This window comes from Gadus morhua, chromosome 2 (assembly GCF_902167405.1).
Source record: "Gadus morhua chromosome 2, gadMor3.0, whole genome shotgun sequence".
Taxonomy (NCBI): domain Eukaryota; kingdom Metazoa; phylum Chordata; class Actinopteri; order Gadiformes; family Gadidae; genus Gadus; species Gadus morhua.
In genome coordinates this window covers 2243025-2267357 of record NC_044049.1, presented here as the reverse complement: position 1 = coordinate 2267357, position 24333 = coordinate 2243025, and the positions used below count along the sequence as shown (strand labels likewise).

Genomic DNA, 24333 nt, shown 5'->3' with positions numbered 1-24333 from the left:
GGCCATCTAATCATACTGATGTCACCCCGATTGTCCTGGCTGTACATTGTGTCCCTACACAATGTACCCCTTGACTCCCTTTGACAGCGTTGCCATGACAACAATACAATCGACCCCCTTGTGTCAAGCCGGGGCAGATGACACAGGCGGCGGCGGCGGCGGCGACGACGACGCTGTATCCCGGGTCAACCCCAAGCGCCCCGCCGAAGCCCTCTTAGCCTCCTGTCTTCCTAAAAAGAGCCGCTCTAATCAAACAGTGATCCAATCACACACATCCACCCCTCCTCCCTCTCCAACTACGCGGTTCCGATCTATTTAGGACCACCGCTGCCACACTTTGAGCTTTTTGATCTCGCATGCTCAGCCTACACCCGAGCCTCCGTCTGCGGGGAGAGCATGCAGAGCGCGTGCTAGCAGCCAGGAGCCAAGAGCCGGGCTCTGTGTGAGAGAGAGCGAGAGGGCTGACCGCCGAAGCCTCCGCCTCCATGGGCAACACCAGCATCACCGAGGGCAAGACGGCCCTCGCCGTGGGCAGCACCTCCATCGCCAGGGGGAAGACCACCGTGTCGGTGGGCAAGTCCTCCGTCTTCAGGGGATTGACCACCACCTCCTTCGGGGACTCCACCATCTCGCGGGAGAAGACCAAAGTGGCTCTGGGCCGAGCCAGCTTCACCAGGGGCACCACCACCACTTCTTTCCGCAAGGCGCTGATGTCCAAGCGTCGGACAACCTAGATGAGCAGCACTCCGGGAGCCAGGGCCAGGTCGCCGCGCGGGGCCACAGCTGCCGCCCCCGCCGCCTCCGCGAAGCCCCCCAAAAAAGACTCAAAGGACGATGAATGGAAAACAGCATTCCTGTCGAGCAAGACCTCGTTCACCCGAGGCAAAGCCTCCCTCCTGAAAACTAAGTACGCCATCGCCTGGGGTAGATCCTCCGTGTCCTGGAGCCGCACCACCGTCACCCTGGGCAAGACCACCGTGGCGGTGGGGAAGACCTCCGTCACGAGAGGGGACACCACGAGCACCCTCACCACCCTGACCTTCAGCCACGGGGCCAAGTCCGTGTCTGTGGTCAAGACTGTCCTCACCCGGGGCAAGGAGACGCACAGCAACGTCTACTGGGATTTTCACACGTGAACACATGTCTGAGGTTAATCAGTGTCCACAGGTCAGTACCGGCAGTGGGCCGTAGGGCTACCTATTATCAGCGGTGTGTGCTTTAAATTACGCCGGTAGGGATGCTGTGGGTTTGTGTGTGATTTGTTGCCCTTTGCTTCTGACTGCGAGTGTGTTTTTCCATGTGGGACGGGGCGAGGTTGGGGTCTGCGGTTGTGTGTTGGGACCCCGTCCTGTGAGTCGTCTGATCGCAGAGATCATTATTCAGACGTTATAGGGGGGATGACATGCGTTGGCAGCCAATGGAGGGAGGGGGGGGTGCTCATGTATGTGGAGACATGCGAGGGTGGCGCCTTAGCTCTGGTGACCACATTGTTCTCCATGTTGGTCATGTACAGTCAAATTAAACCAATCTCTGTATCGACATGCACAACTATTAGTATACACTGCCAAGAGATCAGGGATGTGTTTGTGTCGCAAGCACAGGTGCATCCTCGTAACAATTCTGTTGACTAGAGAAAAACTACTACTTGAACAATGAACTACTGTAGAAGCCTGTGAAGAAAATAAGCAAATGTACGATGTAACCGTTATAAAATGTAACCATGCCTAAACACTGCTTTGCTTGGCTTGATTATTTTCTATTGATTTACACCAATGCTTTTTTAACATCGAATTATATGAAATGACACTAAATGGGGAGTGAATAATGTATCAGCAAGTTGCATTAAATTCAAGGAGAAAATTCTCCAAAGGAAGGGGTGTAAGCAGCCACGCCCGGAATCCAAACTGAGCGCAACGTTCTGGCTCAGGGAAACCTCAATAAGTTCACGGGTGCGCCTCCATTTTGACCCCTTTTGATTTAAAAGCATATCCTTCGAACCCCACCACACTCCAGCAGAAGAGGCTGACTTTTATCAGGGGATGTGGGCCAAACAAAGGCACAGAAGAGGGTGATGTCACCACAGCTTGTCCCTCTCCGACACAATGTCCCGTTCAGCTGTTGTTGGTGTCGTCGTGGCCCCCGGGGGGACAATCGCGCCACTGTCCCCCGTCCCCGCGGCGAGGCGGTGGGCGCCTACGTCGGCCTCTGTCCATTCACGCGGACACATGGGTGGTATGTGGCCTTCCCCGGCCCACGTCGCGCTGTTCAACGAGAGCATTATGTGACCACGGGGGCTGCAACCATCCAGCCGTAGAATCCCGCGCCGCTGCCCGCAGCCAGCCACTCGCCATTCCAGAGACCGGGGGGGGAAAGCAACAGAACTGCGAGCTCTGCATGAGTGTGCGATGCGCCGACGCGACGACTGAGCCCCAGACTCTGCCTCGACACCTGGGTCCAGACCGCCAAGATCAGCACCACCGCCACCACCTCCAGCACCAGCACCGTCATAACCGGCTCCCCAATGGGCAACACCAGCATCACAGAGGGCAAGACGGCCCTCTCGCTGGGCAGCACCACCATCAAGAGGGGGAAGACCAAAATCGCCATGGGGAGCTCCTTCATCGCACGGGGCCGGAAGACCACTTCCCTGGGGGCCTCGACCATCACCAGCGGGAAGACCAAGATCGCCCTGGGGGGCGCCTCGTTCAGCCGGGGGACCACCACCACGTCGTTCCGGAAAGCCTTCTTCCCGAAGCGAGCCTCCAAGACCCTCTAGAGCCGGGGGTTCCGAGGGACAGGGAGGGGAGGCCGGGAGTGGTTTTGACGACACATAGACGACGGGGACAAACAGGACGACGCCATCACAAGGGACATACAGACGCTGCCGGGACCACTGCCGAGGGCTCACCACTGCGGACTTCTGAAACTGGATTACGTTGTCATTGGGAACCTTTGCTCTTTTAGATCATGCAGGAATTTCTCAAGGAGACAGGTCAGTGTCATGGGAGCGTGCCCTGCCTCGTGCAGAATGTAGGGGGGGGGGGGTGTGTAGGGTGTGACGGTGCAAAGTGAAGCTTCTGCTTAGAACCAGCTCATTGTTTCAGCAATAGCAGTAGTGCATGGGGTCCCATGACAAGGGATAACTGGACAACACTGAGAAAACCAGCCTGTTACGGGTATCAGCATGTACAGCCGAGAACCCGCCATAACAAGATAATACTTTGAGTAGAAATTTGGGTATTTGTTTTTTGTCTTTTTAAAATGCACTCAAATATCAAATGTCACAAATTGGCTTCTTCAGATTCCGTTGGAGCTACAGTTGTTGGTTCAAGTGCATTAGGGCGTGACAGGGGAGGTGACATGTGGCTCACACCAATCGGGGATAAACGTTCTCTTGTTCTGATCTGTAAATCCGTTTCGATGCATGAACTCAATGCACCACACTACAACACCGTAGTGGACCGACGTTGCTAAAAGGTGTGCTGACAGGAGTCAGGAGCTGCGGCGTACCTCTGATGCTAATCAGTGTAGTGGCACGGCGGCACGCTCGTGGTACGCTTTGACACCGAACAACAACAACTCGGAGGCTCCTCACAGGCCTCTTTTGTCCGACCCCCTCGCCCGATCTCCTTGGCTCGCGGCCAAGCCTACACTCTCTCCTCTTCAAATGCCTCTTGTTCCCATTGTTCCCCCGCTATACTCACAGGTCTGCGTGACCAGAGGCCTCCCTCTACGTCACGCGTTAGATATTTCCACATTTTAACTAACGGAGCGCTAACAGCTAAAGCTTCAGACTAACACCAAATGTTTATTTCAGTTTATCAACTCCTCTAATAATCTTGCCATGACCATCTCTTCTCTCGCTCGCTCCTTTCCCAGATTCCCAGCCTGACAGCCTCCTCCTCCATCACCTGCCATGTCTCTGTAGTGCTACCACAAGCAACTACGTCCGATAAAGGACTTCCCGCCAGCCAGCCACTGAATCAGGCTACACCAGCCGATTGTGGTTCAGATCAAGCATCATGGAACATAATGTCTTTTGTCTTTTGGGATTTGTGCCTTGAAGGACCAGCACTACCACAAGAATCATCAATAAGAATGAATCTAATCGTATCTGGAATACCACCAGAGTACGGCCAAACCAGTGCTGTGTTGCTTTGATGGAAATCGATTTGTTTTCTAGCCGATATCCAAAGAACGTGGAGAGGTTCAGAGCCCAGGGTGTGTCCCCCGCCCACTCTGCCTGTGAATTAAAGGGCGGGGAAAGTGTCTGTGTGGGTTAGCGTAAGTGTCAATGGGGTCATGTACAAAACATGGCTGGTAGAGGAGGTGTTTTTGTGGATTGGAAAAACGGTGGAGCAACGAAGGGAAGATTGATCAATGGATAAAACAAACAGCCTCATGCAACATCAGATAAGGTCCTGTGATGTAGGAATCAATGGCTTATGGAGGACAATTGATGTGCAAACAGTAACAGGTCTTTGCCTGATGAAATGTACATCCGCCTACGATGTTATCCCAAAGACCTGATCTCGTTTTTGGTACCGATGAGATATGAAGGCCAAGCAAAGGCAAATGTTCAGCCTTCAGTCTAGAACCGAGACATACAGTGCTACAGTTCAAGTCAAACATTAAAAGGGGACGGCGAGTGAGAGAGGCAGATTCAGTCGAGTGAGGAGGGACTGTACTGCAGGAGAAAGGATAGAAATGCCGGTGAGTAGGCAGGGAGTAACTCACTCAATCAGTCTAGCGGGAAGCATCTCAAAGCCATGTGAACCTGTGGCCCCAGTTTCACGTTTCACTTTTAGAACGTCCCGGTTGAAATTCTACCACCAGGGAGTCTGACTACTAGGAAAAACTCTATTGAGTCAGAGCGAGATCCCTGCCGCCCCTGCTAATGCTGTGTTTGTTCACAGGACGACGCTAGACGCTAGGCAGCCACTGAAGTCTCGCTCATCTTGTTTATTTCTTTCTTAGGTTCCCTGTGACAACACCAGCGGCGTTCGCCCAGTCATGGACCTCAGCATGAATAGCAGGAAAAAAAAAGGTGTTACTAACCCGCACACACAACAAAACGACTCCCACCGCACACACAGATCACACAGTAAAGCGCCGCTTGTGGCCAGAAGTGAGGTTTAGCATTTCAGTGAAGATTTCCCCGGTTTAACCAAAGCTCCACATCAGATCTCCTCGATTCAACCCCGTCTCAGAAAAATGCTAATTGAACCGGCATGTGAACAACAGCAGTATGCAAAAGTACTCCCCGACTCCAACATGGGACACTGGAAGAGATTTTAAAAAGGTGTTGCCCGTAGCAACTGCATGAAGTGGTGTGAGATTGTTTGTTATTCTTTTCGGTATGAGACATTTTACATGTGCTCACAAGCAGTATTGATTTTCTTCTTATTCTACTGCTGTTTCTTCTGCGTTCTCTTTCATTCTAAGAACGGTGGAAGGGTGCATATTTCTTTTAATTCTTCTTTAATTCCTGGCACGTTGTCCCAGTGCAACAACTTGTTTACAATGGTGTTGCAGATTCAGCATGTCCAAATGTCCAGTACTGTATGTGTTCCGCACTTCTATTGTTTTTGTTTTACTCTTGATAAGAAAAACGTGTTTTAGGTTTTATGGGATTACTGATCAGGGATCTGTCAAGGGAGCATAAAGTAGATCAACTATCCCAAATGAGTTAACGACATTTTCAGCAAACGCATTATACGATTGCTGACAGTGTCGTTAACTAATTTCGGATAGTTGAGAAATCTGAAAAATGGGACTGCAATCGCAGTATATCTTAATTATAATCCCCCAATATAAAAACATAAAAGCCATTTAAAAACCCTTGCGCTATGCCTCAAATCTCCTGAAATGATCAAATCCAATGAAGTGAGATACAGGAAAAAAGAATCCAGTATATCTACGTGTGTTGATGTTGTGTTAATGACTATAATAGTGGGGGAATATATAGGTCTTTCTATATTATTCTATATTATGCGTACATGTATTAGAGAACGCATTAGCCGTGCTAACCCAGGACTAACGCAGGCCTAGCTGAGCTCTAGTTAAACCCTTTTCTGAACGCAGCCCAGTCTCTGAGTGTAGCCTGTGTATTACGGCGCTCCTCCTAGCCAAGCTGCTCTATGCAAACACTGTCCCCAGGCGCCGGACACCCTGCCCTGGCTCCACGTCCGCCCGGCACAGCCCCCTATGGATACTATTGTCCATCTCTCACCGAGACTCAAAGAACACAGAAAATCGCACCCAAAACGAAATTGACTACTGGAAGTGAACCCAAGCTACTGTCAGTGGAATGTGCTCGAGATGATGAAGAAGGAGGAGTGAGGGAGGGAGGCATGTTGTTGTACCAACTGCCCGGCGGCCATTTTGAGGGACAAGGGCTTGGGGGGGGGTAAGAGATGAGAGATGCATGGAGGGGGGGGGTGGTCTGAAATTCTAATCAATGTCATGTCCTTCATTAAACCACGCAAAAAGTGGAAGGAATTTGTGTATTTAAGCCTTACTGATGTTGAAAAAAAAATGCTTAATATTTATTTCCGTCTCTCTTGTCGTATACGTCTTCCTGTCTGTCCATGTGTTTTACATTTAAAAAAAAATGCTCTAAGCCCGGTTAGTCCCTGAGATCAAACTGAACCGAATCGTTGTGCGTTTCCTAATCTGTTGTTCGTGTCTTAAGTCTGTTATGAGCCCCTTCGTGTTGAAGCCTGCTCAGTGTGATTCTGTGTTTTTCTGTTCCACTGTATGTGTAACTAAAGGCAAACCGTATCTTGGACAGAGAGATATCGTAATAAAACAAATATGTGCTTTATCCGATTGTGTGTTCATTGTTGGGAGTCTCAAAATCAAGCCTTTAGTTATTTGTTTGTTGGCCTTAAGGTGTTCATAACGCAGTCAGTGGCACCAACAACGTCAACAAGACAAACCCATCTCCTAAGAGGACCGGTGTGCGTCCAACATCATCTACAAAGTGCTGCCCATGACATCACTTCCATGGCAATAAACACAGTTCCCTTGACAACCGGGCGAGAAGACTTGAGCTCTTCTTGGTAACAACAGTAGACAAATACATTAGCAGGGTTTACATTCCAGCATGGAAAAGCCCTCCTGGTTTATGATCCAGTGTGAACACAATAGACCACTGAAGCCGCAGGCCACAGGGACGATAATTAGCCCCAAAGCCTGCACACTGGGAAAACAATGACAGCCTGTAGGCCAACCTACAGCCCAGCTCTACTGCTGCCAACGCAGCCACAACCACAGCTCACACTTGGGGTCTTTGGATCTGAGTGTGAGGGTGGGCTTACACAGGATGACAGCCCGGCATTGTGCTAGCTACATTTCATACTTGTAAAACATGTAAGACATGCAGAACGTTTGTAGAACATGTGAATGGAGGGCTGTTGTCTGAGAGGGGGGTCTATTATTGTCTTTGGGCGGCTATGTTATTCATATTCTACGATAAAAATATGTGATAGTTAAGCATCAGCTAGGATGGCTCTCGCAGATCAAGGTATGTATGGGCAGATGATATCTGCTTTCGGTTTGCATGGATCTTGTGGAATTAACAACCAGTGTTGAGTGTGACATATGAATATGATTAACATAACAAACAAGATCAAATAGCGTCGGATTTCAATTGTGTGTCACATCAACTCCCCCACTCCAAGCAGCTCAGACTGCTGCTACCGGAGCCTCCATTCATTTCTTTCAATGTCCTTGTCCGGAAAAAAGGCCAGTCAGCGGCAGCCGGCAGTTCTCAGGGAGGGTAACTCAGCATCCTATTAACCCCCTCGGCCCGGATGTGCCGGTTATTATTAATGACGATCACGACTACGCTCAGGAGCTAAATGTCGTGCCTTCAACATGCAAGGCTCAGACAAACACAGCAGAAAACGCCTCGTAGTCCAACCACGGATGTGATGACGGGGGGGGTACCTGAAGGTGAAAACGCACCTGCAGCCTCAGAGATAGCATAGCAATCACTAGCCACCCGGATCACCACGGTTGACAATATCCAACTAACATCTGCGACGGTGACATCGCTTACATCCCAAACAGCCGTTCTAACATTATCTCCCTATGCATGTGAATATATCGAAGCATCACTTCCCTGACCCATCCCTGGGTGACCACCGAGTGGTACGGGGTGGGGGGTGGCAGGGCTGGCACTCAGACAAGCGAGGAGATGATGAGGCGAAACGGCCTAGTATACCTGCAGACCGTGATCAGGTTCTTGCGCTCCACACAGACGCTTCGCGTAGACGCTTTTTTCGATGTCAGCCCCATAGCCATTTCTGTTTGGATGGAGACCGCTGCCTTTCATCAGAGGGTTCGGAGCCCGACGCTGTCCCAGTGCTGCACAAGGACTCCTCCCTCCTCCACGGCCCTGGATCGGAGGATAAATATCCGGTGCCCTCTGCGGGGAAGGGAAGAGATGCTGAGGAGAGGGCAGGAGGAGGAGGAGGGCATCAGACCAACGACGTAAACATCGGGAGCGGGATCGAGTTTGACTCCCCGATCACGAATCGCTGAGCTGCATGCATTGGTTCTGTGCCCCTGGTGTGGCTCACGTTTTTTTTTCTCCACCAAAAAAATACGTCAGAACCCCGAAATCGTCTTTTGTGCGTTTTATCCAAAACAGTCAGTCTCAGCCTACAAGAATGAATGAAAGTGTACCTGTTTTTAAAATGTAATGAAAAGTTATAATCGAGTCCACGAATAAGTATGTTGCAATAAAGCGACTTAAGAAATATAATAAATGTGGTGTAATTCCAATGGTTCGCCATTGACAGCGCCTCAACGGGGAGCGCCTCGCCTCCAGGCCGCCAGGGGTCGTTGATGGGCGGTGGACCTTTTGACATGAACAAACAGTATTACATTATGTACATTAGACGTGTAACATATTAACATGATTAACATAATAAACAGATAAGGGTTAGATAAGGGTTGTCTTTAAATTGTGTCGTGCATCAACTCTCTCCTAGAATCTCGGACAAGGCTAGATAGTCCTTCTGGCAAGAGAATAAACAGTTAAAAAACATAACCTTTTTACCACCTGAAGTGAATTAACCTCTCCTATCCCCAGTGTGTGTGTAAAGTCTGTCTCACTTGTATTAATTTTACTCTGAAATAACTTGAACGGAACTTTAGACATTTGGGGATAAGCAGCACAGCAGTAGCTATTTTAAGCTATAATAAACTGTGCATTTTGTTTATTTAGGTGAAGCATTATGAAAAAATGTTCATGCAAAATAAAGCATAGAAATCATTTTGGCATTTTCATTTTCCGTCTGGGCTAAGCCCCGGATGTTTATGAAACCTAAAACTCATTTCACAAACGCATGTTTTTGCAATGTTAGGCGTCTTTGAGTGTCTAGAAAAGCGCTAAATAAATTCAATGCATTATTAGGTTGTTTCAGTCATTAGCCAGTGACGTCAGTTGGGGTGGCAAGTGGAATCACGTGACAGCACTTGGACGTTGGATGTCCATGTCCTACAGGCCGCTAGGGATCGCTGCTGCACCGAGGAGCGGCTCACCTCCAGGCCGCCAGGGGTCGCTGTTTCCCCGCTGCAGTTTGTTTGTGAGCCAGTTTGGAAGATGGCGGATCCAGAGGAGGCTGAAGCTAAGCCTACTTGCTCTTTCATCTTTAAAAAGTCTACAAAGAAATTCGCCGGCCGAAAAAGGAAAGCGAGCAACAGTGATAAAGGTACGTAAAATACGGTTAAACTCGTCCAAGTGGAAGTTACAGTCGATCATCTGCAGGGACACTTTGTCTGTTTTGCAGAGCCTAGCCATGCACAACCATGTATTACACCACTGTTATCATTATGGTAGAATGTGGCTGACCTTAAGGCATTAAAGTGATTCTGTGTGTGTTTATTTCAGATGGCAGCAGCGAGGAGGAAAGAAACAACGTTGTGCGAAGAGAAAAGAAAGACGCCAAAGTCAATCCCATGGTTCAGCGAGTAAGATGCCCTGTTTCTACCATGGCTCACTGATGGTCGTTGTTGTGATGTTCTGTTCTTGTGCTGATGTCTTCTTCCCCCTGCAGTCCAAGAAGGTCGAGAAGGAAGCCGTTTCCTCCAGCGAGGATGAGGAGACGAAGGAGAAGAAGATAACCGTGGCGTACAAGTCCACTCGCTCAGCAGTGAGTTGGAATTTGTTCATACGAATCATTCATGAAGACCTCAGACCTTAAAATCGTAATTGATGTCTCTATATATATCTTGGTGTTGCATCTTTATAAGTTTTCACTGTATGTAATGACTGGTCACTTGCTGGCTTTTCTTTGTGCTGTAATAAATGTACTCTAATGTTGAATAATTATTTTAGACTAGGGAATCTAAGGAAAAATCTAGCATCATACTACATCATACTAAACTTGCAACAGTAGAACAACTGGATCATCCAAGCAGTCCGCATATGAAGATTGATGCACCCACGGCTGGAAAACAGACTAATTAAATTAATAAACCTCTCCCGTTTGACTAGAAACCCGAGGGCCCAGACGACATGGGAGCCACGGCGATCTACGAGCTGGACACGGAGAAAGACAAGGACCACCAGGCCATCTTCGAACGCAGTCAGAAAGTGCAGGAGGTGAGTCTCCAGGGTCACAGAGACACTATCACTCATCTCAGTTTTACTTTGTTAAACTACGGCTAAATGCAGGCATCATTTTTCAAAACAACAGAAGTGTTGAGTGTTTTATTGTCTCCGCTAGAGTATTAATAGATAAACAAAAATATAATCTTGTTTGGGCTATGAAACAACAAAAATCCAAGTAAAATTCAAAAAAAGTGTGTGGTGTGTTTACTAATTCCGTCAGATGAGAAACCGTTCCTCATTATGTTATCATTAATAAACCGTTGTCCCGTGACCAGGAGCTGACCGGTAAAGAGGACGATAAGATCTACCGCGGCATCAACAACTACACCAAGTACATAAAGCCCAAGGACACTACCATGGGCAACGCCTCCTCCGGCATGGTCAGGTAGGGGGCAGCAGCAGCACTCGTGCGTTATAATATGAATGTACAACATCACACATGGCCGGCGTCATCATCCTCCAAACCGGTTCGCTGGCGAGAATATTCAAATAGAAAATGCAGTGTTTCTATAAGGGGTTCATCCATGATTCAAGGATAGTGAAAATGAAAAGTTGCAATAGTTTGGATGATTATAGAGGAAGATTAATTAAATTAGTGGATTCTGTCAATGTGTAAAGAGACGCACCCATTGTGAATGGGTTTTCAACTGCAATAGCAACCTTCTTCAAAGATGGCAATCAAGCAAGCCTCGTTTTTCTAAAATATAATTGGTAGATAATATATCATTAAAATGAATTGCAGTTTACAGGACATGCAAACCAAATTCCTCAGAACTTTGCAAGTGTATGATGTGGTCGTTACACTTCCAATGTGTTGAGTTTGGTTATAATCCAGATTCTCTCACCCCCCCCCCCCCTCACCAGGAAGGGACCAATCAGAGCTCCAGAGCACCTGAGAGCGACGGTGCGATGGGACTACCAGCCGGACATCTGCAAGGACTACAAGGAGACCGGCTTCTGTGGATTCGGCGGTGTGGAGGGGGGGCTTTTACTTTGAAACCGACCGTCGCAAATCAAAACGTATGCATCCCTAAAAACTCCTTTTGTGTTGTTTTTTCTGCCCGTCGACAGACAGCTGCAAGTTCCTCCACGATCGATCGGACTACAAACACGGCTGGCAGATTGAGAGGGAGATGGAGGAGGGTCGCTACGGGGCCAACGGTACGCTCTTCAAGGGCCCCTCGCATGGTTCTGAATTTAATAATGGACTGAGATTAAAGGGATGACTCTTATTGTGGTTTCTGTGAATCTAGACGAGGAGAACTACGAGGTGAGCAGCGACGAAGAGGACCTTCCCTTTAAGTGCTTCATCTGCCGGGGCTCCTTCAAGAACCCCATCATCACCAAGTGAGTCGCGGCTCCTTTAAGAACCCCATCATCACTAAGTGAGTGGTGGCTCCTTTAAGGACCTGATCATCACCACTAAGTGAGTGGTGGCTCCTTTAAGAACCTCATCACCACTAAGTGAGTCGTGGCTCCTTTAAGAACCTGATCATCACCAAGTGAGTCGTGGCTCCTTTAAGAACCTCATCACCACTAAGCGAGTCGTGGCTCCTTTAAGAACCTGATCATCACCAAGTGAGTCGTGGCTCCTTTAAAAACCCCATCCTCACCAAGTGAGTCGTGGCTCCTTTAAGCTATAGTGCATTATGTTACTTACACCTGCGTTGATACGCATTCAAAACAGCCTTAGTCTGCAACGGTTCAGCCCACTAAAGCGGCATTCAGCTCAGTTAACTGGAAATGACTTGCAAGTCTTTGAGCCAATGGACCGCCGTTTCTAAAGTGTGCGATTTGGAAAACAGACCAACTGAACGTTCACACCAAAAGCTGTAAAAGATGCAAACTCGCCGAATGGCTCAAAACGCAACTCAAAACGAAAATATTTACAGCTCATATCGCGCTGGCGCGTATGTTTACTCAGTCCCGCGCCGGCGAGAGACATCTACATTCCGATTGGCTGCCGGTCGTTCGCAGCCGAAACGCTACTGGCTCATTTGCTTCGAGTTGAGCTGTTTTCAACTCTCATTTACAGCTTCGAAGCTGTCGCTCAAGCGTTTTATCGCTCCTATCGCTTTATCGCTCATGTCTAATAGAAAGTGAATGGGCGTTTATCACTCAAACGCTTTACAGCTTTTGGTGACAACGTACAGTAAGACTGTGTTAAAAGTATGTGTTTTGGAACGCAGCCTAAGACTCTTCAGCCCGCCCCGCCCCGCTGTGTAAAAATTTGATTTGGAACGCAGCCTAAGACTCTCCTGTGTTCCAGGTGCCGGCACTACTTCTGTGAGACCTGCGCCCTGCAGCATTACCGCAAGTCGCAGCGCTGCTACGTGTGCAACACCCAGACCAACGGCGTCTTCAACCCCGCTAAAGGTGAGCCACAACCCCCCACCCCAACACATGGGTCGATACTCTGGGGGAAGGCACGGAGGATCAGTGATGAACTACCATGTTCTCGTTGCTTTCAGAGTTGATGGCGAAGATCCAGAAACAGCAGGCCTTACTGGACCAGCCGCCGTCCGAGGAGGACGACTAGCCCCTGTCCCCAACCCGTCCGTGTTCCGTCTGTACCCGTCTGTATGTCTGTACCCGTCTGTCCTCTTGACTGTTTTTGTATAAAGTGATATTTTTTCCATTATCAACTGCCTTGTTTACTGAACCGAAGGATTGAAGGGAACCGTTTTCAGTTTGTTTTTTTCTACATTTTAATAAACAAGTGAACTTTTATCCGGTGTGACATTTAGCAAAAAACATTCTTTGACTTTTTTTCTTCTTCTTCTGCTGCTGCTGAAGTGTACATGCGAACCAGAAAAACAAAAAACGAGCACCATAGTGACATTCACGTTTGACGTATGCGACACGGCATTCATGAAACGCACCCCGTGCCTCATCATACATCCTCAGGCCTCCTGAGCCGCTCGCCAGAGGGACGGGCTGCGTTGTAACAGACGTGGATCCGAAGGGGGAGAGGAAAATACTGGAGAACGAACCGGAGCTCCGCTGTAAACGAGTAGTGAGCCTTTGCAAGGCCGACGCTAAAACCAGGAGTGTCTCACCCCACCGCCCACACACACACACCGCAGAGTCTATAAGTGCAGAAAGCGATTAGCCAATAAGAGGTAGCATCCACCTTCTGACCAGTCGGCAGCCTCGTCTGACGACTCTGTTCGTCGTGAGCATCTCCAAACTAAGACTCCAAGCCGCCGGTTAACACTTAAAGCATCCGCTATCAAACAAGGAGCGCTCGGTTAGGAGCGGGCACTACATGGACCCCAACGGTAGAGCAGAAATACATCGGAGACCCCCCCCCCCCAATGTGGCGGAGGTCTTCACTGGTCAGTTCACTGTGGAATTATGTACATCAGAAAAACTAGTTTCAACCCGAGGACTGGTTGAAAGTGAGGCCGGTCCGGGAACCGGCGCCTCCACTCCCCGGCCCGTCGTCCCTGCGTCTGCGTCGGCGCCGGTCAGAAGTCCCAGTCGTCCACCTCCAGGTGGCTGAGGCCTGACTCCAGGCTGGACAGCCCCGCCGTGGAGCCCTGGGCCTGGGGGCCGTCGAAGGAGGTGATGGGGGTCAGGGGCCGGAAGAGCTCGGGCAGCGCCTCCGACGGACGCCTCTTGATCTGGGGCAAACATTCGAAATACATTTTAAGAGTTTAAATGATTTAAAAAAAGACTGAAGGGGATTCAGTTGAGGAGTGCAGGGCTGCTGTCACACCAAAATTGTACCGGGGGCGAAAGTTGCACCGCCTACGTAATCCGCGTTTGAAAATACCAAACCTGCCTGGCAACTGATGATCGTGTCGAACGATGACGTCTATTATCTAAATTAAATCAACATAAGCTAGCTACACTACGATGCACTTTAAACACTCAGTTTACTAGCTAAATTTGATTAAACAATTAAATACAATACACATATAAACTACGATACACTTTAAACACTCAGTTTACGAGCTAAATTCAATACAATACAAATATAAAGTAAAAACAAGTGTTATCTGTATTATGTTATTTCGTCTTGATGAGCGCGAAGGTTTTTTTTTTTAAACTGCCTGGCAACGGACAATCCCGTAGATCGATGACGTAATGTTTCGACGCAGATAACGTAGGCGGTACATATTTCGCCCCCGGTTCATTTTGGTGCGACAGTGCCAGAAGCTGTTGACAGTTAGGATAGCGGTAGCCGACGGTAGCATGTTGTGTCATACATGTGGTCTACACACCTGTTTGAAGAAGGGATGGCCGATGAGCGTGGTGGCCGACGGTCTGAAAGAGAAAGGGGTTCATTTTATGTAACCAGTCATTTGTACAATCTGAGAAGAGAAAAAAAAAAAAAAACAGGAAGTACACCAATCAGCAAGACTCCCATTATCGTAAATCCTGGAGAAAATCTAATCCTAGATTTCCTGCATCACTGTCGCCAACTAGTGGCTAGGAACAGCATCAGTTTGATGTGCCTGGAGACATGCATGTCGTCCCCACACGATCACTGTGTTCCTCCAGCCTACACCTCCCAGCCCTCTCCTCCTCCTCCTCCTCCTCCTCCTCCTCCAACCCTCCCCAGATCCTCCTCCTCCTCCTCCTCCTCCTCCAACCCTCCCCAGATCCTCCTCCTCCTCCTCCTCCTCCTCCTCCTCCTCCTCCTCCCATCTCCTCCACAGAGTCTCCTCCTCCTCCTCCTCCTCCTCCAACCCTCCCCAGATCCTCCTCCTCCTCCTCTCCCCTCCACCCCTTCCCTCCTACTGTATCTCCTCCACCCCTCCCCAGAGTCTCTTACTCCTCTTTCCCCCCCTCCCCGTCCCTCTCCCCGGGGGCTGCCCTCCTCTCTCCTCCCCCCCTCCCCCCCCCCCTCCCCCCTCACCTCTTCTCGGGCTCCCTCTGCAGGCAGAGCTCCACGAAGGCGTGGAACTGCGGCGACAGGGTGCGGCTGTAGGGGTGCCCCCCCGCCGAGGAGGCCGTCGAGGGGTCCCCGTTGGAGTGGCGGGCCCCGCAGGCCCCGGGGCCCTCGCAGATGCCCGAGTCGGCCCCGGAGCGCGAGGGCTTCATGGAGAGCTCCTCGGGGGGGATGGTGGTGGAGTCCAGCAGGCAGGGCACCGTGCCGTTCAGCTTCTCCAGCAGCATCTGGGGGGAGAGGGGGGGGGGGGGGGAAGGAGGAGGGGAGGGGGTGAGGAGGGAGGAGGGGAGGAGGAGGGGGAGGGGTGAGGAGAGGGGGATTGGAGGGGAGGAGGGGGAGGGGGTGAGGATGGGGGGGAGGAGGGGGGGGAGGGGTGAGGAGGAGGGGAGGTGCGATTAGGTGTGGGGTTAGGTGTGGTTGAGGCGGGTTGAGTGGGGTTAGGTGGTGTAAGGTGTGGTTAGGTGGGGCAGGCGGGGTTTAGGTGGAGGTGAATTGTATTCAGTTGGGGTTAGGTGAGGTTAGGTGTGTTAAGTTATAGTCAGGAGGGTTAGGTGTGTTAAGTTGTAGTCAGGAGGGTTAGGTGTGTTAAGTTATAGTCAGGAGGGTTAGGTGTGTTAAGTTATAGTCAGGAGGGTTAGGTGTGTTAAGTTGTAGTCAGGAGGGTTAGGTGTGTTAAGTTGTAGTCAGGTGGGTTAGGTGTGTTAAGTTGTAGTCAGGTGAGGTTAGGTGGTGCTGGTCCACCCCATGACCCCCCCCTTCTCTCCCTGCCTCCCTCTGCACATTAATCTACACCCTAGTCATTATTTACAGCACACAACGCCGCTGTTGTACAGAGTAAGCCCTTTGGAGGTCAAAAACACCTTTTCTGGGTTATGCACGAAATGTAATCATAAGAACATAATCACTGTTGAGAAGTGTGTGAGGAAATAATGCCAAGCTGCATAAGTTAAGCATGAGGCCAACGTTATAGTAAACAAAGTACATTTATAAAAGGTATAGCTTCAAATAAAGACCACATGTTACATGTTGAACTCAGAGTGACGGGTCAATTCTGTGACCACATGAGATCTGTGGGTTTAACAGTGCACCTGCTACAGCCATGAACTCTGACCTCTACAGCCACAGCAAAATAAAGAAGCCTCTTCTCACCTGTGTTGCGGGCATGTCTTTGAAGGGCACGTGTCCGTTGGCCAGCTCACAGGCCGTGATGCCCAGGCTGTAGATGTCCGAGCGGAAGTCGTAGCCCTGCAGGTTCTGCAGAGGAAGAGACACAACACAAACACTCACACCCTTCCTCAATCCAAGATTTTATATTATTGCCTCAATGTTTTTCCTGAATGTATGTATGTCAATTGTATGGCCTCCATTGCACTGATAATCCCTGGAAGGAGGGCTCCCCCACTCTGAAGGAGGGCTCCCCCACTCTGAAGGAGGGATCCCCCACTCTGAAGGAAGGATCCCCCATCTCTGAAGGAGGGATCCCCCACTCTGCGTTCCTTCTCACGATTTTTTTCTTGCCCCCTGGGAGGCTAGGGTTAGGGGGGGGTCATGAAAACACGGCCTGTTCAGCCCTTTGAGACTGTTACTGTGAAGGGCTATACAATTGCAATTGAATATTGAAAACCAAGGATGTTTGTTTGGAGCATACAAGCATTCAGAGGAAAGCAGCGGTGTGTTTGTGTGGCGGTGTGGTGCGTCTCCTCTAGCAGTGAGGGGTGAGGGTTGAGAATGGGGGGGTGGGGGGTCGTCCAGTACCTGCTGCAGCACCTCGGGGCTGAGCCAGGGCAGGACCTTGACGCTGTAGGGGGGGAAGTCGTGGACCACCTTGGCCCGCTGGCCGTGGCGGATCAGGCTGAAGATGCTCCTCAGGCCCGACATGCACACCTGGCCGTCGGCCGCGATCAGCACGTGGCTCGCCTTCACACTCCTGGAAGCGCACACGCAGGCGCACACACACACACACACACGCAGACACACACACAGACACATAGACGGAGATACACACACAGACAGACACACACAAAGACAGACACATACAAAGACAGACACACACAGAGACACAGACACACACAGACAGAGACACACACACATAGACAGAGAAAGAGACATACACACACACACACACACACACACACACACACACACACAGAAAGACACACACAAGCTTAGATCCCCTTCCTCTCCTCAGCTCCCTCAAGAGGGGCAGCACCCACTGACGCCCCCTACAGGCCGTTCCTCACCGGTGCACGTAGCCCATGTGGTGGATGTACTCCAGCGCCTTGAGCATGCCCAGCAGGATGTAGGCGATGGCCAGCTCGCTCATACCGTCCATGAAGTGGGAGCTGATCAGGTCTCGGGCGGAGCCTGGGACAAGAGGGGACAGAACAACAGCGGTGTGTTGGAGAATAGTTTGAAATCGAGAGCCCTTAAGAGTCATGCAGAATTTGTTTCAGTTGGATGTTTAAAGTTCCTTTAGAGTGCTCCAAGGAAAAATGTTTTTCTAATCTCTTTAAGAAACATATATAATAAATATACTAAAGATGTTATTGTCCTTTTTATTATAATGCCCTTTCAAATGTATCAGTTACAGCTGCTGTTCCTGCCCAACATAAACCTGCCAATTATAAAGAGGTTGTAGGGCAAACAGATCGCTTAAAACATAAATATGAGGCCATCAGTATCACAACATCCGTTCTGTTCAACAGCGTCCAATGGTCTCCCTCCCTGCTCCCTCCCTCCCTCCCTCCTCCGTCTCTCCCTCCTTCCCCCCTCCCTCTCTCCTCCCTCCCTCCCTCCCTCCCTCCCTCCCTCTCTCCCTCTTACCATAGGCCATGAAGGGGTTGATAATCCACAGCTCATTTTGTGCTATGAAGATGCTCCTGTAGGGAAGAATACTGGGGTGGTGGAACAGCTTGGACACCAGAAGCTCCCCCTGCGGCAGACAACAGGAAGAGGAAGAGGACGACGACATAACAGGAAGAGGACACAAGAGGAAGAGGCAGAGGACACAGCAGAAAGAGGAAGAGGACACAACGGTATTATAACTCAGCTTTACGTCACGTCTCAGACATTAAAGGGGGGAATGGATAGGATGATGTGTGACAGTAGTGGACACACTACTGTGTGTTGAGTGACTCGGAACGGAAGAGAGGAGTACATGGGTTGGATGAGGGTGTTTTGTAATGTAGGAGGAGTCTATGAAGAGGAGAGGGAGGGGCATAAGGGAGGGGGAGGGGCATGAGGGTGGGGTGGAGTCTCCTAGGGCCTGGTTCTTATCCAAATGTACACTCAGAGAGTCAATGAAGACCACGACGCCTAGAGCAGTGTGAGGCAGTGAGACAGGTGGAGCAGTGAGACGGGTGGAGCAGTGGGACAGACCTGCAGGAAGGCCACCATCTCATTGGTGCAGGACTCCAGGGCGATGCGGCGGATGGCCACGTGTTCCCCGGTGGGCTTGTAGCGGGCCAGGTTCACGGTCATCAGGTCCTCCAGGCCCTGACCTGAGAGAGAGAGAGAGAGAGAGAGAGAGAGAGAGAGAGAGAGAGAGAGAGAGACACAGTTATATATATATTACCAATACTACAACTTTCAACTCTCCATTCCATTTCAACTGTTGTGTGTTAAAGTAATAAGGTGTACCTTCTAGCTGCTATTCTAAACTCATTGGGTTACATCTCTCCCACTTTATTTTCTACTGCATTAAAAGCGCCTGTGTGCATTGCAAAGCATGCATTTAAAAATAACACACTGAAACTTTTGCAACCAAACACAGTCTTTAGACAATAAATAAATCACATTGAAATGTAAAATGTAAAGTCTGACATGGATTCTATCTGTGATATTTGTGTCTGCATGCATTGTGCGCACGGGCGGGGGGGGGGGGGGCATCTCTCTCTCTCTCTCTCTCTCTCTCTCTCTCTCTCTCTCTCTTCCCTCACCGATGACGGTCAGCAGCTCGTAGGCGGAGCTGTCGGGCTGGAAGCTGGCCATGGTGTCCCAGCGGGCGAGCGAGGTCAGACTGCCTCTGCTGTCCTCATGGGCCTGTGGGGCGGGGCGAGAGAGGGGTCAGAGCTGTGGTCCGGGGCCGGGCCTCAAGGCCAACGTGGGCTCAGGCTCAATAAGGCATGTGATCGGGACCAAAGCACGGGACAGACGCTTCTGTGCAGACTGCTGGGAGGCAGAGCTGGGCAATATATAGCAACAATGGTGGTGGTGGAGCCATGTTGGTTGGGAGGTAGTAATGACGGTAGATGGCCCGTTAACAACTGGGAGAGGTGGTTGTTTCTGTGGATAGGATGCCGACACTCGCATTGAACCGGAAGGGGTGCACAACATTGGTGCACGAGATAATTGATCTGCCAAGCTTCGTATCAATAGAAACAAGTTAATAACATCTGGTGTCATTTCACTGTGAAGACATTGACTGTATATATTGCCCAGCAGCACTTTATGGAGCGAGACAAATATAAGTTGAATCCTATGTTACCTGGAAACACTCAGTCGATGTTATGTCCAATATCACATGCAGGTTTAATGGTCGTTCGACAACATTGAAACGTTGGTGTGTGTGTGTTTCAGTGTGAGACACAGTGCACTTTCCAAAGACACAACAAAACGGTGTTAAAAGTGTTAACGCAAAACTGTAGTGGAACATCACATCACGAATGGTGAACTACATCACGTAAGATCTAAAGAAAATAAATGCCGTTACAAACAGTATGGCAGTAGTACCATCTTTGCGGAGATGAATGGGACCTATGATGCTAATAAGCTAGTTCAGCGCTCTGGGGATCTTATGAGTGTTTCAAGCACGGTATTTGCCTTTTTTATACTGTCCAGTGACCTCTGGCTTTTTACTGTGGAAACTTTCTCGGACAAACCAAACAATTCAGCAGCAGCCCGGAGATCCACTCCATCTCTTTTAATGGACTGTACATTCTAACTATACTGTGGATAATATACACATGTTCACATGGGTAAGGTGCATCAGCAGTCAGTGGAACATCTCCTTATTTGCCTCGAGATTGTTCTAAGCTCCGGTGTCGGAGAACGGTGCCATGGCATGCTGCACTTTGCTGGAGCAATGTGAAAGACGAGCCATACACGGTGCACACTGCACAGGTCTAGGACCTCGGTGTGATAATAGACCTCCGAAAACAACGTTACTAGACCAGAATCATTAATAAAATGAAAAAACATGCCAGGACTTCTCTCTATGCCAACAGAGTTAGAAGATAGTTGATTTCAACAGCATCATGCCTTCAAGAGAACTCTTGTTTTTACTACACTGTATGAATTGTCAAATAAAAAAACCTAAAGCAATATTTTGGGGTAGGAGTTGAACCCTGTTGTCTCGAGGTAGACCCAGTGTCCGTCCACAAGGGGGAATTAAATACCTGGTACTTATGTAAAACGTGTATGCACCGTTACGTCATTGGGCCGGGATTTGGTTTCTCCGTCATTCCGATTTGAAAAGCTAATTTTTCCCCCGAAACGTAGTTCATGTTGTTGATCGCCTGGGCAACATTTGGTTTTCCTTACACTGTGATCAATTTCATTAAGCCACATTCTGACCAGAACAGTCAACGCAGTGCTCAGAAAAAAAAAACAATAACAATTCAAAACGATAACACAAATAATTCTGGCTAATCAGTCTTATCGTTCATCCCCTAATATGACACCCATCATCACTGGCCCCTTCCACCCCATTCAACCGTCTCTGCATCTGGCCAATCAGAAGTCTCCCTAAATGAAGAGGCGGGACTTCCACCTGGGGAGTTCGCCTTTAAGTCAGAAGCTCATGCATGAAGGTGCCACAGCATTGAGAATGGTGAGTTGTACCACATACACAACACACACGAATGCGTACATTAGTACATACACACGATAACACTGCATGGTGGGCACACATTCACACATGCACGTGGAGGGGGGGGGGGGGGGGGGGGGGGGGGGGGGGGGGAGCCGTGGCCTCAAGGCCACACTTACTTTCCTGAGGGAGTATCCCTGAGCTTGCTCTGGGATAGAAAAGCCCACATCAATGACATCAGAACACCAAACAAATAAAACAAACAGGAACAGCTTTGGTTTAGCATCTGTGAGTGTCTGCGGGAGGTCGACTACGGCTCCGGGATTCGCCTGCACCGTGTGCTTTTATAAAACAATGTTTTAGACGTGTAAGCAGACAATAGCAAGAGTTTGCCAACACTGTGAAATTAAAGTGGATGCTTATTTGCGTGTTAGGGCTTCCGACTTTATCCTTGCAGCCCAAAAAAATGTGCGGCAATGACAATTGTTCAATCTGTGGGCCCAAGTAACGTGAATGATTTCTTTGTTAAATCCCTCGATTCATGTCGATTCCTGATTCAGTATGATGTCATGAATCGGACGAAGCGAAGCGGGGACATGAATCCGACCTGCGTCGCAGCATGCAGCCGTGAGCATACAGAACAGCAGGGAATGGAAATGAGGCAAAGCTTGCACTACGAATAGGCCAGCCGATGACATATTTCTAAACGCCTAACCTTGACGATAGATTAGGTTACAATATTAATTTCCCCATCATCATCACTTCATCAAATAATCGACTTTATATTCTAACATAAGTTTATACAAACATTAGGATATACATATCATAATCATTATTCCAACTACCATTTGACCTCCTAGCACGCTTTCTTGTATATTTATTCATATTCATTACATTTTCCTTGACACTAAAAATAGTTAAAGGGAGGGTGCCGTATCAAATATTATGTATTCATTATTGGTAATATTACTTTGTATAGAAATAAATGCACTAGCAAAATACCTAAATGTGCAAAGCCAATGCATACAGTAGGTCAATAGGATTCCATCACATGCCATCAATAAACTACAACTTCTATAGGAAAAATATGACCAACAGCCAACCAAGGAGGAACAAAAAGCAGCCACACATTTGAGCCCTATTTTTTTCCCCATAATGGCAATAAGGGTAACTGCCACTGCTAAGACGTATGGGTTGAATGGAAATAAAACCGCTCGAGCCAAAATGCTTGCAATAGCTGTTGCATTAAAGAGCAAAGAAAAGAGCTATACTTTTAGGTCATTTTTGTTGTCAGGTTAGTGGTACACTCTTAAGTAAATGTGTGTTATACCTATGTGCAATTTGGTGGTTATAATACAACTTAATGTGGCAGTAGATTGTAACCTGGCTTGCATTGAAACCTCACCTCCAAATAACTCCAAATCCCTCAGGCTCTCCACACTCAACTTTTCTGTTACCCAACGCTGACAGACAGAGAGAAGGTGAAAAACACACATGGAAAAAAGAGAGAAATACAGAGAGTACAATGAGGGAAGGCCGCACATAACGGTAACCACATTTGAAACCCTGAACCAAAGACCACCCAGCTTGAAGATGTTTTCCCCACATTTAGAAAATTAACAAGGTAACATCCAATGTAAATAACCTGGTAAGGACACCAGTTGGTTTAGGCGTGATGGTGAGAAATGCTCTACTGAAGCATGAGAGAGAAGGAAATAATTTCTCTGTTGACAAGCAAAATTCCAGATCAACTTACAAGAAAAGACATGGATCCGGTCGACTGTGAAACCTATAGTTTCAAAAACTCATCCGGAGAATATCTGCAGAGAAAAGTATAACCACCGTGAAACAGAACAGTAGAATTCACTCTGTCTGACTTTCACCCTTTAAACGTGCAAAATAAAGAGTGCTTGAGGTGAGATAGCTGACACGGAAATGCATTATTGTTTCTGAGTTAGGATTAGGAAATGATGAATTCAGAGGTCCCCTATAAATACCCTCTCGTCAGCTCTCCTAATATCACTAGTGTTATGACAAAATCAAATGCCATTTCAGAGGGCTTGTACGTTCTGACGTCACAACTCAATGGCTGCTGGCATTTTGAAAGCACAGGAACAATTTGCATGTTAGATATTGTGTTGATGTTATTTTGGTCACTTTTTAGATATCAATCTCATAATGACTTTTAATTATGCTAATGCATTGTTGTGCTCGAAACTGCCACACAGTTTATCATGCAAGATCCGGCAAATCAATCTCTTTATCACCGTGAGGTGACGGACGGTATATTCAGTTGATTTATGATCTGACAGTACACTACAACTCTCTCGAGTCCTCTCAAAATGGCGGAGTAGCACCACCACCAAAACATCCCATGATGCATTCCGATGTAAAATCACTATATATTCACATAATTCCTGTTAATTAACGGCTTACACTTCAATGGGTGCAAATAATACGTTATATATAGTTATATCGCAATATAGTTACGCACCTAACGATGCGATACGTGTCTGTTGCCCTCTTCTCGATGCTGTGGTCCACATCTGATGATTGGTCCGAGAACCTACCCACACTGTTCCTAGACATACAGGGCAGAAACAGTTTGAATTACTTTGATTATTAATTTCAAAGCTCGGGTTTAAAGATACTGTAAATCGACCCGCCGTGTGGTTTAAAGTGCGGCTACGGCCAAACGTTAGCTAGCTCATGTAAATCTAATTATCGTCTACAAAAACGGGATGTTTTGATCCACCGACTACATACCCGGGGTATACTATTCGCATTAATATCCGTTCGAGCTCTTCAATGTAAATTCTAAGTGTATAATAAAGCGTATTTGTGGATGATAAAGCACTAGGGGGCCATCGCTCCTGGACGTGTTGACACTCCGCGACGCGCTGGCTCTGATTGGCTCCGCGTCCCGCGTTGCCAGATTGGGCCAGATTTCCAGCCTATCTGGCAATACTGGCTGCAGCGAAATCTAGCCCAATCTGG

At 48.6% G+C, this 24333-nt stretch overlaps 4 protein-coding genes across 10 annotated transcripts in view; 2 read left to right on the top strand and 2 right to left on the bottom strand.

Moving 5' to 3' along the window:
- The window catches only part of LOC115536876 (RUN domain-containing protein 3A), a 28509-nt gene extending 19690 nt beyond the window's left edge, over positions 1–8819 (bottom strand). For both annotated transcript variants that reach the window (XM_030348330.1, XM_030348338.1), the window contains exon 1: positions 8231–8819. In XM_030348330.1, the coding sequence (XP_030204190.1) occupies positions 8231–8310 (80 nt within the window). In that variant the 5' untranslated portion in view covers positions 8311–8819. The remainder of the gene's footprint in view (positions 1–8230) is intronic.
- Positions 730–6826, top strand: zwi (zwilling). 3 transcript variants are annotated; one of them, XM_030348943.1, is made up of 2 exons: positions 730–1167; positions 4978–6826. In XM_030348943.1, exon 1 carries the CDS (start codon positions 735–737, stop codon positions 1134–1136), a length of 402 nt encoding a protein of 133 aa, XP_030204803.1. In that variant the 5' UTR covers positions 730–734; the 3' UTR covers positions 1137–1167; positions 4978–6826. The 3 variants fall into 3 exon arrangements, with proteins under 3 accessions (XP_030204803.1, XP_030204813.1, XP_030204821.1); XM_030348953.1 differs by lacking the exon at positions 4978–6826 and adding an exon at positions 3880–4971; XM_030348961.1 differs by lacking the exon at positions 730–1167 and adding an exon at positions 1880–2992.
- A 729-nt stretch (positions 8820–9548) lies between the features above and the next one.
- On the top strand, positions 9549–13445 carry rnf113a (ring finger protein 113A). The gene is made up of 10 exons (XM_030348834.1): positions 9549–9725; positions 9905–9984; positions 10071–10166; positions 10511–10618; positions 10903–11012; positions 11492–11598; positions 11699–11788; positions 11881–11974; positions 12897–13003; positions 13099–13445. Exons 1-10 carry the CDS (start codon positions 9617–9619, stop codon positions 13164–13166), a joined length of 969 nt encoding a protein of 322 aa, XP_030204694.1. The 5' UTR covers positions 9549–9616; the 3' UTR covers positions 13167–13445.
- strada (STE20 related adaptor alpha) lies at positions 13311–24260 on the bottom strand. 4 transcript variants are annotated; one of them, XM_030348641.1, is made up of 14 exons: positions 24103–24260; positions 23831–23917; positions 23093–23156; positions 22742–22799; positions 21516–21544; positions 19466–19568; positions 18906–19027; positions 18351–18459; positions 17768–17891; positions 17283–17454; positions 16677–16781; positions 15495–15754; positions 14857–14899; positions 13311–14253 (listed from the first exon to the last, which is right to left on the bottom strand). In XM_030348641.1, the coding sequence occupies exons 3-14, from the start codon at positions 23102–23104 to the stop codon at positions 14098–14100; spliced, it is 1293 nt and encodes a 430-aa protein (XP_030204501.1). In that variant the 5' UTR covers positions 23105–23156; positions 23831–23917; positions 24103–24260; the 3' UTR covers positions 13311–14097. The 4 variants fall into 4 exon arrangements, with proteins under 4 accessions (XP_030204501.1, XP_030204518.1, XP_030204511.1 ...); XM_030348658.1 differs by lacking the exon at positions 21516–21544; XM_030348651.1 differs by lacking the exons at positions 21516–21544; positions 22742–22799.
- Between the last annotated feature and the right edge of the window lie 73 nt (positions 24261–24333).

Bases quoted from the DNA above. Each gene is read 5' to 3' on its own strand.
- zwi (XM_030348943.1), top strand. From the start codon at position 735: ATGAGCAGCACTCCGGGAGCCAGGGCCAGGTCGCCGCGCGGGGCCACA.
- rnf113a (XM_030348834.1), top strand. From the start codon at position 9,617: ATGGCGGATCCAGAGGAGGCTGAAGCTAAGCCTACTTGCTCTTTCATC. The intron at 9,726-9,904 runs GTACGTAAAATA...TGTTTATTTCAG, and splicing joins AGCGAGCAACAGTGATAAAG to ATGGCAGCAGCGAGGAGGAA. The intron at 10,167-10,510 runs GTGAGTTGGAAT...CCGTTTGACTAG, and splicing joins ACAAGTCCACTCGCTCAGCA to AAACCCGAGGGCCCAGACGA.
- strada (XM_030348641.1), bottom strand. The intron at 17,455-17,767 runs GTGAGGAACGGC...GTGCGCTTCCAG, and splicing joins CACATGGGCTACGTGCACCG to GAGTGTGAAGGCGAGCCACG. The intron at 14,900-15,494 runs GTGAGGGGGGAG...TTTCTCTTTCAG, and splicing joins CAGAGGGAGCCCGAGAAGAG to ACCGTCGGCCACCACGCTCA.